At 44.1% G+C, this 12,682-nt stretch overlaps 1 protein-coding gene across 5 annotated transcripts in view; it reads left to right on the top strand.

Annotated features, from left to right (window-relative positions):
• MTX2 (metaxin 2) overlaps positions 1–12,682 on the top strand; it is a 969,974-nt gene that overhangs the window by 778,385 nt on the left and 178,907 nt on the right. For all 5 annotated transcript variants that reach the window (XM_069616118.1, XM_069616119.1, XM_069616120.1 and 2 more), the window contains 2 exons: positions 6,945–6,983; positions 7,650–7,775. In XM_069616118.1, coding sequence (XP_069472219.1) covers positions 6,945–6,983; positions 7,650–7,775 — 165 coding nt within the window. The remainder of the gene's footprint in view (positions 1–6,944; positions 6,984–7,649; positions 7,776–12,682) is intronic.

Below are 12,682 nucleotides of genomic sequence, written 5' to 3'. Positions count from 1 at the left end.
CTGAGAAATCCACATTTCTATGTTGTCCCGTCACCACGTTCCTTGTCTTTATGTAAAGCACTCTGATGCCTGCGGGCTGCAGCACTATAGAAATAACTAAATAAATAAATATGCGCTAAATAAATTAGTTGAAAGAGATTAAGTGAATGTATGGATGCAAAAACTCAAGCTACCTCAGAGACAGACCAGGACTGCGAGGTCAGGAGACATTGGAAAACCGCTTTGTGTGAGGAACAAAGAGGAGTCTTTTGGCCTGAGATCAAGGATACCACATCAAGGAATAATTGCAAGGCACAAAGGAAGTCGAGAGGATAAACCATGTACGTAAGACATATTTCTCTTAGAATGAGCAAAGAAGAAAAGCAGGTGCCAAGTAGTGAACCATTAAAATTACGAAAAGCTTCTGTGAGGAAGAGCCACCAACTCTCCAGAGAATAATAACACCTAGCTGAATTTAGTCAAATAGCAGTAAATAAAAGGTCAAAATCTACAAAATCGTGGACTCTTCACACGTGATTTAGAAGTCAAAAAACAAGGGCTATTCATTAAGCTCCAGATGAAGATAATGTTGTACCTATACTCCCTTTAAGTCCCAGAACAGAGAAAAGACTGCAAAGTCCACTATAAAGAAGTTGCCTTGGCTTGGGACCTGATCGATGAGCGATGATGGACTCATTGGAACTCATTGGGCAAGTGAGTGGTAGTCTGATGTTGCTCTCTGCACCATAGTTTCGTTTTGCCTACGTGCTGCTAACAAGACGAAAGTCCAAGGTTAGGAGAGAATGCAACCAATTAGAGGGTCTATGTAGCAACTCGCTGTACAGTGTTGCACAGGCCAATCCGCTGCTATTCTGCTATTATCTGTATTATATGTATATTTAGAGGTGGTTCAAGGCTTGCCTGCTAGATAAGGGGCATCCAGTAAATAAAGGGCATCCAGTAATATTACTAATACTTATGCTATATATGTCTGTATGTTCCCTTAACCATTCCCTGCCTTGAATAAGTTTTACAGTTTGCCACGTAGGATGACAGATGACGCATATCGAGGTATAAAGCCTCTGTATAATCGAAACCTAAGTGTGAGTGCGTGGACTACAGTTTGTTGTTCGCCAGATTGCTAATAATAAAGTAGTACTTTGCCATATTCTTTGAGTCTGTCCGGTTATTTGGGTCTGAGATCTTTATTGGTAATTCCAGCGAGCAAATGAGAAGCTTCAAGGTGCTAGAGAATAGAGCTTTTGCTTTTGTACGATATCCGTTTTTCTTTTTTTTTCTTTTTTATTTGGCTACTCTCAAAGGATTTAAAAGATTATTTGGATTATGTGTTTAAGCGATTAATGGGATTGGCCCTTGTACCAGAAACGCCATACAGAGAACAAACAAGCCATGGAAGCAGTACCGCTTGAGTGCCCTTTGGCCAATTTGGGGGAGTGATAAGTCGGGTGATGAGGGAAATGCTGAGACATGATAAATTGACATATGGTAAGGAAATGTAATTCATAAATATGCTACACAATTAGACTTTACAACCAGCATAGAGCGCACCAAACCCGTGGGCATTAAGGCACTATTAGGTTACATGTTATTAGGTTCATGTTAAATCCATAGTTACAGAGAGCATAGGTATACAGCAGACCAGGCTATGGTGCTATGCAAACAGACATGTTTTTAGCGATTTCCAGAATGTCCAGTATGATTGTTCTGCCCGCAGGGCCAGCGGAAGTAAGTTTCATTGGATAGCTGCAATGGTCAGAAAGCTAGTGCCGCCTGCGTTGGACCAGGGCTGGACAGATGCAGTCCCTGGGCTTGAGGCCAAGAATAAGTCTCACAGTCGTATTCTGGATTAGTTGAAGGGGTTGAAGGGAGGATTTAGGTAGGTTGGGAAGAGGCTTTTACAATAGTCCAGCCTGGAGAGTGTAAGGAAGGCATGGCATCAACAATAAGACAGACAAAAGTGACCACAGTTCAAGGGTGTTTTTTGAATTTCAAAAGGGTATGATAAACACCTGTCTAAACCTAAATCTACAGATGGGAGCCAGCTACGACCATCAACTAATAATAACGCAGTCCTAGTGGTGTTTTGTGAAAATAAAAAGGCCAATACTAAAAGAAAACTATTGCCAATCCTTACCTCTAAATACAAACAGTGTGGGGGAATAATGTTATGAAAAAGAAAGAAGTGTTCAAAAATGATGTCAGGTTTTCAGGCTCCTGGCCTTCCTTCCCCACGTTGTCTGCACGGGACAAGGCAGTTCACTCGAGCGTAGCACACTCTCTGGCTTCTTTAGCATGGGGTCACAGTTCAATCATCAGTATCAGGGCCTTTGACACAAAGGGCCTGATGTAACCAAATAAACAACATGTTATATTCCTCTTCCGGGCTCAGATCCCTTTAGCACATAGATCTGCACAGGTTTCCCTCTGCCGGGCTCGAGCCTATTTTTCACCTTTCACTTTATCACTCAATGTCCATAGATTATTCTTTTTTTGGATGACTCACGGTTCACCCTGGATCCCCCTCAGCCGGGCTCAGATCCTTTCAACACAATTGGTCTCCCTCAGCCGGGCTCGGACCAATGTCAATTTGTACATCAAGTATCAAAGACTTTCGAATGTGCACAGGGTTTGGCTAGACCCGTTGGCAGACCACTTTGATTTCACAATTCTCTTTTTTTTAACGTTTGCACTCTTTCGGTTGGATACCAAACAGAGACTTTCGAATGAGCACCCACGTGATGCCGGACCACTCTGTGTATGGTATTGTATCTTAGCTTCAAAGTTCATTCACTCATCTGCTGGCTTAAGGTTCTTTATACAATGTTGCTGCTTGCAACCTTGGTTTCCACACAGACCTGTCTGGTCTAAGTCTCCCCAACTCACCGGCTGTGCTGACCTCTCTGGTGCTGCTTTGTTGTAGGAACCAAGGACAGTACCACAGCGGCAAACGCTTCTCCCCGCCTTGACTATCGACGCGGGAGAGCCCCGGGTACCTCCAACACACAATGCAGGATTGTTCAGCGTTAATTCCAGGTCTTATGTGTCCTATTCTCGAAGGCTCATGAAAGATGCTGTCTTTCGGGGAAAAGAGAACTTCACTTCTTGCAATCCTCTTTGGTCTTGGCATCTTCCGCCTTGTATTAAACTGCCATCTTGGAACTGCTGCTTCCTCGTGTGCTTTTCCTCGCTCAGAGTGTGCTGTCCTGCTCCGCCTTTTATCCGTGTGGGGAAGTGTGATGGAAGTCAGGTGTGTGTAATGATCAGTAATTGCCTGACCCTACCTGACCATTGTAGTGGGACATGTCGGGTATACGGCTTGGGTGTTAGTCAGTTTTCCCCACAGTGAGGTGTCTGTGAGAAAGTGTTTGTTTTGGAAAAGTGGGTGCGGGAGTTTGAGTCCCTACGTATCCTACCTGATAGAATGAGGTAAAGCTCTTACAGGAAATGTGTTACGCTCACCTGGTATTCACGGGGACGCCACCCAGCTGCCGGAACCCTGGTGCCCTTCTCAGTCGCTCCCGGGTATTATCAGCGGGGAGTTATTTCTGGAAAACAGGTGGGCAATGTTCAAGACAGAGCAACTGGAGAAATAACCACCCAACGCCCGGTATGCCCGCAGCGCCTCCCCGGGCCTTTCCTCACCTTGTTTTGGGCTTTGGCGAGCTCTCCGTCCTGCCTTCTTGGCAGGGGCGCGTTGTCCTCTGTGGGCGATTGCAATCGAGTTACTTCACTGATGCTGCCCTTTTGAGTCTCTCAGGTAGGTCTTATTCCTGTTATTCTGTAAGCCTTTCTTTGAACTAATGATGTCTTTTCTCTCCCAGTGGGTGCGCGAGAGTCTGCTGTGGGCCATTGGCTGGATTTGGGCTCACCGGCGAGTGATGGTGTTTCGGGAGCACCTCGATGCGGTAAGTGGGAGCTATACGTAGCGCTATGGTGCCGTGCTTCTGCTAACCTGTTGTCTTTTATTCCCGTTGGCCGCTGCGTTCACCGAAGCAAGAGGCTCCTAAGCGGTGCTGGTCGATGGGTGACTTGAGAGGTAAGTTGCCGGCTCAGATGTAAATGTCTAATGTCTCTTTTCTCTCTTTTTGCAGGTTCGAAGATCCAAGATGCTTGCTGTTCCTTGGGTGCTGATTGCAGTCTGCGGTGGAATCTCAGGTAAGCTGCTGAAAATAACAATGTCCCTTTGTTTTGCAGGTGCGGACTTTTCGATGTTCGAAGATGCTGCAGAACACGATGAGCGTCACGTTGCTGGAATGCAAAGTAACGCGAAGCGTGTACTGGGGTTCGAGTGTGGTTCATATAGCCCGCAGGCATCCCAGGTATCACTGGCCTGCCACACCCAAAATGCTAGACCGCATGGTTAAGTTTAGGAACTCAGCCATGCGGAGGCATCCATATTGTTGTGCAATGCCCTTATGGGGCCTGATTACTGCTCTAGCATATGAGCCTGGCGCCAAAGGTGCCAGGGCTGACTCCAAGAGAGTCTGGGGGCAAATGTCAAGGCCCTTGAGGGCCTGAAGGGGGTAGAAGTAGCCCCCCAGGCCTGGCTATCCAGGCTTAGGGCAGGGATCGTGACAAAATGGGATACTGAGTCTCAACATCCGGTGTCCTACTTCCACTACCCGAAGACGACTCCTTCAGGTTTCTCACAAGAGGTGACTAGAGCTCTGGAGACATTGAGCTTCTTGGGGAAGGCAAAGAAAGGAAGTATGCCTCTGAAAGTGAGCCTTCTTGGCAAGGTCTGTGATGTGAGGAGAGAAGGAGAGAGAGGAGTTGAAGATGACACCAAGGTTTCTTGCCTCACAGGAGGGTGAGGAGGGCATGGAGGGACCCAGAGTGTAGAGGGAAAGGAGGGAGATGGAGTCCCAATGAGAAGGTCTCGGTCTTACTCAAATTAAGGCAGAGATTGTTAGCAGTGCACCATGCCTGAATAGTAGACAGACAGTTCGGTATGAGAGAGGAAGAGGAGGAGGCAGAGGAGGGAAGCTTGATGGAGAGTTGCGTGTCGTCCGCATAACACAGGAATTTAGGATAGAAGGAAGAGATCAAATAGGCTAGGGGGGCAAGGTACATGTTGAAAAGCCAAGGTGAGAGAATAGAGCCCTGAGGGACACCACAGATGGATAGTGAGATGGAGGAGAGAAAAGGGCCCATTTGAACCTGGGAAGGTCTGTCAAAAGGGAAGGAGGCCAGCCAGTCCAGAGCCAGGTTTGTGATGCCATATTTATCACAGAGCAATTTATAAGGGTGGCATGATTGACCGTATCAATGGCAGAGGGGAGGTCAACAAGGATGAGAACGGTAAGCGAGTTGGAGTTGAGATTAGAGAGCAAGTCTTCATGAATGCTCTGGAGTGCAGTTTTCGTGCCTCTAGCAGCTCTGAAGCCAGACTGGTGGTCATGGAGACAACCAACAGATTCAGTGAGGTGGATAAGCTGCGAGATGGCCAGCTTCTCCAAGAGTTTGCCCAGGAAGGGTGTAATGGAGATAGGGTGGTAGTTAGCATGATAGGAAGGGTCGGTAGAAGGCTTTTTGAGGAGAGGGTGCACAAGGGAGAGCTTGAGGAGTGACAGGAAGGATCCAGTGGCAAAGGAGTGATTGCAGAAATCAGCCGAGGCTGGAGCAAGGGAGGCCATGTTGTGCTCGATAGTTCTGGTTTAGCAGGGGAGCACCTGTTTCGATGAGATTTTCATAGAGCAGACTTGTCTAGTAACCTCATCAGGTGGTATGGGAGAGAAAGAGGAGAGTAGGCAGGAATGGGGGCCAAGGGAGGCCTGAAAGCGGTGAGGATGAAGGATAGGGAAAAGGGTGGGGTGTATGGGAGAGAGAGGACATGATGTCCTGACTTTTAGTAATGAAGTGAGAGGCCAGGGAAGTGCAGAGGGCCAGGGAAGGCAGAGGAGAAATGGAGACTACAGTTGGATTTGTGAGTTCCTTGCAGATTTTGAAAAGTTCAACTGTGTTGTTAGTGGCCCCAGATATGCGGGCTTGGATAAAGTCCCTCTTCTACGAGCAGATGGACTGTCTATTTCCATTGTAGCTGGCGGTAGGCCAGTTTGTCAGAGCATGTGTTTGAAACCCGCCACTTCCGCTCAGCTGCTCTGCACTTGCTTTTCAGAGAGGCCACGTCGGAGTGATACCAGGAGTTGCACTTGGAGGCAGGTTTCATTCAGATCCTCGTGACAGGGCCAATGAAATCCAGTGTTGGAGATGGAGATTTGAAGGTTGTGTAAAAGAAGTGGGATTTAAATGCTGCTTGATCCTACAGAGTCTGCCAGTGCACGGAACCCTCATCGCATAATATGGCATGCAAGTGATCAATGAAAAGAAAGGTTTTCCGTTTAAATATTGTGCATGTTGATTTACCATATTAGTTGCTTTAACCTGTATATAATCCCTTGAATGTATTCTTGGGCACCGCAGTGTTATCGATTCAAGAGTGCGAGAATCTATTAAATGTCATATATAAGAGAAGGTAAAGTAACTTACCAGTAAGAATAACTGTCTTGGGTATTTATTTTTCAGTACATTCAAACCCCCCCCCCCCCACTGATGCCTTATTCCACCAACTGACCTTTGGGATTCTTAATTATTGTTTAGTCTTGCAAGTACTGTAAAGAAAATGACATCCAAGTTTAGGCTTTCGGGTCCATACAATTGTATAGCTGTTGGTTGTATTCACACACTGATGGTCGGCCCTCCGCGCCAAAATGTCTGCTGTGAAATCCCAAAGTGTTTCTGGAACTTTCGCCTGGCGCCAAAGATGTGCTAAAACGTGACAATCTATTGAATGCCTTTGGAGAGACCTAGTCTTTCTGCAAACCTTCCATCTGTCGAATACACTCACATGTTTAGATTCGAAACAAATATATAACTACTTCTCCTTATTTGCCTTCTGCAATGTCAAGTTGTAGCTTTTATGCATTTTCTTTTTTTCTTTGCAGCTTCACATTCAGTGGTGTGATGAAGCTACAGTAGAGGAGGTGAGTGGTTCTGCAGCATTTATGTTTGTTAAAATTTAATGAGAAAACACTTTTGCTTACAATGGCAAGTCCCTTCGCATAAATGAAACATTGAGGTTTCTACCATTAGTGATGTTGTTTTTTCATTTAGTTTGCTTGCACATACGTTTTAGGCAAGCTGTGTGGCGGTGTTTCATATAATTTGCTGAAGTTTTTCTTATTTTATGACGCAACAATTGTGAAACTTTCCCGAGTTGCCGCCGCCATTTATTGACAACAGTAGAGTTATTCAAATAGCTAATGACTACCAAAATAAGTACCCAGATCATAGACAAGCATGTTGCTTTTCTGTAAACAATATTTTCGTATCCAGTGATATAGTCGCCGCGAAAAATCCTGTGGTAAAAAAGACCGAATAAAATACAAGTGTGCACTTTACACACGCGTGTGTGTGTGTGTGTATATATATATATATATATATAATATATGTAGGGGGTGCGTTAGGGTAATTATTGATTGTATGGGGATGCTCCACCCCCCCCAATATAAAGTGCAAAAAATGTTTAAACAAAAATCGGTCTTTTTGCTGTGGGATTTTTGCGGCGACCATTTCACTGAGAACCGATATTTTGTGTGCAGGAAGAAATACTTGACAGCTGGTTCTCGTCTGTCTTCTGTTTGTAACAGATTACTCGTCCGAGGTATAGCTCGCCATATCCTTGGCCTCTCAACTATATTTTGGCATATCAGAAGCAGTGGGAAATTAGACGCAAAATGAAAGCCATTGGTTGGGGTGGCAAGTCTATTCACCAGGTAAGTTACTTAGAAATCTTTGGTGAATAATAAAGTGTACCATCAACTTTGGTAATCTAGTGACTATATCAATACAATATGATTTGTGTCAGTTGCATTTAAAATATATACACCTTGGATTACATTGCAATATCTGTGCATCTATTCTGGTTTCTGAACATGTTATCTATATTATCCATATCAGTTGTTTCCATCGAATGTCCCCCTGGGTTAGGAAGAAGATCACAAAGTATTTAATTTTGTTAAAACTTTTAGACAATGCATGAGCATTGTTCACATCCTTATTTTTGAAAATTGTGAGCGTCTTGGACAAAAGGGTGACTGGGGGTAAGCTTTCATTGTGCTGCTGAGTGGTAGACCCCTCCTCTGAACAATCTGACTGTTAGCGCTCTTATGACACACTAACCCATTTTCCTTGCAGCAATCCCTAGACGAGGCTCCTTTTTTGTCTCAATTATTTTGTTCTGCTTAACCCAAAAGCCTGCACGTGTTGAGCGGGCACAATCCTACCCCCACCAATGCAGTGGGTCACTGCACATGCGTAGAAACTGGCATCCTGCCAATAGTGTCTGCCGTTGATTGAGGCGTTGATCGAGGCCTACCTCCACCTACAGAAGGAATGCGTGCAACCACTTCAACTGCTTGCTCTCCCTGCCTCTGAGAGAGAGCGTTAACCTGAGGGGAGCTGTAGGAGGAGAAGATAGAGAAGGGTGAACTAACCGCTGCTTGTTCTCCTTTAATGCTGCACTTATTTAATCACAGTAACAGAAGTTGTGGAGGAGAAGCAAGAGGGAAAAGGCCAAGAGAGAAGGGTCTGCACAACTGGCAGATTGCTGTGGCACCACCGTAGGAGCGCATTTAATACAGACCCTGCATGGGCCCAAATGAAACCCACGCTACGCATATATCTGATAATAACTTGCTTACAGTAGTTTGTTTTGTGCAGCAGACACTGCACATGGCTTCTGCGCTCAGGTGCGATAAGCATTTTGGCTTCTCCTCTCCCCTGAGGTCAGGCATGTGAATGGATGCTGAGAGAGGTCAGCAGAAAGCGTGAGTGCAAGAGACTTGTGTCCAGCTGGCCCGAATTTGTCATATGTCTGCTACATACTGATGGCAGAGGTGTTGAGGCGCAGTCTGTTATAAGTAAGCGGAACAATTATGTGATCAGTGAGACCCAATTTGTCATAGTCGTTGCTGTATTCTGATGTGTGCAGGTTGCCATGCCTGCGGCCGGTGTCCACCATAGTGGTGCACTTTATATATACCTAGAAACCCGGAGGCAATTTGTTTTTGGTGCACCTGTTTGATCAGGTAGTGCCACCCTCTGCCGATACTTGGGGCTGTTTTGGGACAGTTATTCTAAAGTCCGCCTAAGTAAGACTTAATAAGACTATCCTTGGGCAATCCCGGACTTCCAACTCTTAGTATAGACCTGTATCTTTCAAGGTACTGGTAGATGGCAGAGCAGCCAAGCTTATCTAAGGAAGGAGAGCGGACTTTAGGAAGGTCCAAAGAACGTGTAGCATACATATGATCCAAAGAAACACTTATACACTGATATATGTCAAAATAATGGTTTATTTTATATACACACAGGCAAAGGAAATTATTTAGAAAGATAAGTACTATTATGAGCAATAAACACAATATAAAAACCAACACAATACTTCTGGTGAGTAAACCAAAGTATAAAGACCTTTAGAATGACAGTATGCTATATACAGCGCACTGGTTGAAGGATCTGATACAGAAGGGTAGGTCTGGGTATACAACAAAAACCCTAAGGCAGAAAAGGGATTAACAGTATTCTGTTTGCCATAAAAGTTTGGTGAAGGATTCCGCAACAGAGGTTTTAATTTGGCAATATTTTGCAAGCCTTAGGTTTAGGAATGTTTCGAGGCTCCTTCTGTAAACTGTGTCTCTACGGGGTCCCACAATGCTGAGGCAAAGTTAATCACACTATAAATTAAACATCAACTCGCTCTACGACACAACTTTAAATATTGCATGAATGTGAGCTTCCTAAAACTTAAAGCAAGTATTGTGAAGTAATAGTGTAGTCTGCAATGTGATGGGTGTTGTGTTAGGCAAATAGCTAAATAATGTTATAATGTCAAAGCTTACAGCACCTCAATATGGTTGGTAATCATTTTAGAAGATTCTTCTCATTGAAAAGCTGCGACTTCTGAATATCTGGCGCATCTAGTAATTTATCGAGTACTGAACTCTGAGCTGTGACTTTTCCCATCGAATTGGTGGTACACTAGTGGCACACTCCTCACCAATTCCCTGGGTAGTATAGGGGAGCAATTAATCCCCCAAGTGCTATGTCCTTTCAGCCTCATTAACATAAGGTGAATCTCAAATGGGCAAGAACTTTTAGGGTGGGATCAGTTGTCAGATTTGAAGCCACTTTAAATGTCTCCTAGTGTTATCCTGGATAAGAAATGGAGGAAGCCATATTCAGGTTGGAGGGGACCCAGTGACAGGCATGCGACATAGCAGTATGTCTAGTGTGCGAAACTAGGGGATCCACATACTTGAAGCCAAGAGACGCGATTCAAGGATTTTATTGCAAAGAACAGAAAATTAGGGAGTAGTTTTAAGTGAGTTAACTTGGTAGGATGTTGCAACTAAATAAGACACAAGTCTGGTTTCTCTTAGAACTATGGTCCTCAGTCCTTATTTCCACAGTCCTCAACTTCTCTGGTGGGAGAGTTGCTCATGTTTTGTGGAGTTCAAGTACCCCACACTTCTTTCTCGTCTGGTGTGGTGTCTTTCCAATCCACCGTCGAATGTCAGTATATGGCACCACTCCTTGTCCTACACTCTGACAACACCGAGCACCCGGTAATTACCCAAAGGTCACTGAAAAAATAGTGGACAAGGTGAAGCCCTAAAAGGCTAAGTTTGTAACACAGTAGAGGAGGGCATCACACAACTGTATGTTAAAAAGGCTGTATGGGAATCCCATTTCGAACATACCAGAGCCGCTACACGATATAGGGGCCGAGGAGATGCAGGGTCAATATTGAAAGACAGCAGGATAGAGGGAAAATCACTATATGTCCCTGAAAAATCCCTATTAATGGGGAAAAACTTTCCTTAGAAGGCGCTGATGTGCCGCTTACAAAAACGAGGATAGTAAAAGAAGTCAAAGAGAAATCGTTTTTGAAAAACAGTAACAAAATCAAGGTTGTTAGACTCCTGCATGTCCTAGGTCACTAGCAGACCCCTTAAGGGAATAAAGGCAAAAATATATAAGAGTAAAGTTTACACCTTGGACTGAAATCACATATAAACAAGTAACTAGTCCAAACTGTCTATTATGGGCACATATTACTTTTACTATCCCATAGACAGCACAGAACTTCACAGGGTGACTCTACATTTAAAATCAGAATTAAAAAAAACGTTTTTTTTGGAAGAGAAAGGCTTGAAATAATATTATTGTACTGCTATAATATAGATTTTTTGATACAGCAGATTCTCCCAAATAGGGATAGGCCAGCTTTCCAAAGAAGACACACGAAAACTAACATGTAACCAACATAGCCCTGTCCAGTAGAATGTTAGATAATAGGACGCGTCATGAGGCTACAGAGCAAAATATATAAAAGACATATATGGGGTTGTTCATGTTAAGGTAGAAAATATTTTAGCTCTCCCACATGTGACAACCACTGTCTACCGGTTTCAGTGGTGTATTTTGGGTGTAACCACTTTCATCAGCACAGTCTTCTAACCTAGCCTCATGCCCCGTCCTATTATCTAACATTCTACTGGACAGGGCTATGTTGGTTACATGTGAGTTTTCGTGTGTCTTCATTGGAAAGCTGGCCTATCCCTATTTGGGAGAATCTGCTGTATCAAAAAATCCATATTACAGCAGTACAATAATATTAGTTTAAGCCTTTCTCTTCCCAAAAAAACTTTTTGTTTTTGATTCTGATTTTAAATGTAGAGTCACCCTGGGAAGTTTTGTGCTGTCTATGGGATAGTAAAAGTAATATGTACCCATAATAGACAGTTCGGACTAGTTACTTATTTATATGTGATTTCAGTCCAAGGTGTAAAATTTACTCTTATATATTTTTGCCTTTATTCCCTAAAGGGGTCTTATAGTGACCTAGGACATGCAGGAGTCTAACAACCTTGATGTTACTGTTTTTCAAAAATGATTTCTCTTCGACTTCTTTTACTGTACTCATTTTTGTAAGCGGCACATCAGCGCCTTCTAAGGAAAGTTTTTCTCCATTTATAGGGAATTTTCAGGGACATATAGTGATTTTCTTCTATCCTGCTGTCTTTCAATATTGACCCTGCATCTCCTCGGCCCCTATATCGTGTAGCGCCTCTGGTATGTTCGAAATGGGATTCCCATACTGCCTTTTTTAATAACCTACAGTTGTGTGATGCCCTCCTCTACTGTGTTACAAACACCTATCACCTATCACCCACCACCCCTGGTGCTTCAGCATCTGAATGTGTGTCAGGCATTGAGATTGTGTTGAACCCTGGGGCCCCTCACTCCTGCATGTTTTTGTGGCCTTCCCTGGGTGACGCTCCTACACCAATGTTTGAGCCTCTCCAGAACCTTATTTTTATTTTTGTATTTTATTGTTCATTTGTAATGCACCTATACCCGTGTGTTTCTCAAGGCGCAACAAGGAAAAGGGGTGTAGGAGGGGGGTACGATACTACTAGGCCTTGTACATTTGCATCGTGCAAGTGCAGGTATCTAGAGCACGCTTAATACCAGAGGTCAATTTTAAGCACGGATCCGGGATTCGAACCAGTGTTGCTCAGCGTGGTCTTGCTTCCAAGACCTGGGCATTGCCACTGAGTTATCCTTCCTTGGACATAACAAGCCTTTTGTGTTACTACTCTTCATCTTGGGCACT

Source organism: Ambystoma mexicanum, chromosome 9 (genome assembly GCF_040938575.1).
Source record: "Ambystoma mexicanum isolate Mex_15411 chromosome 9, UKY_AmexF1_1, whole genome shotgun sequence".
Lineage (NCBI taxonomy): Eukaryota > Metazoa > Chordata > Amphibia > Caudata > Ambystomatidae > Ambystoma > Ambystoma mexicanum.
This window is presented reverse-complemented; position numbering and strand designations above follow the sequence as displayed.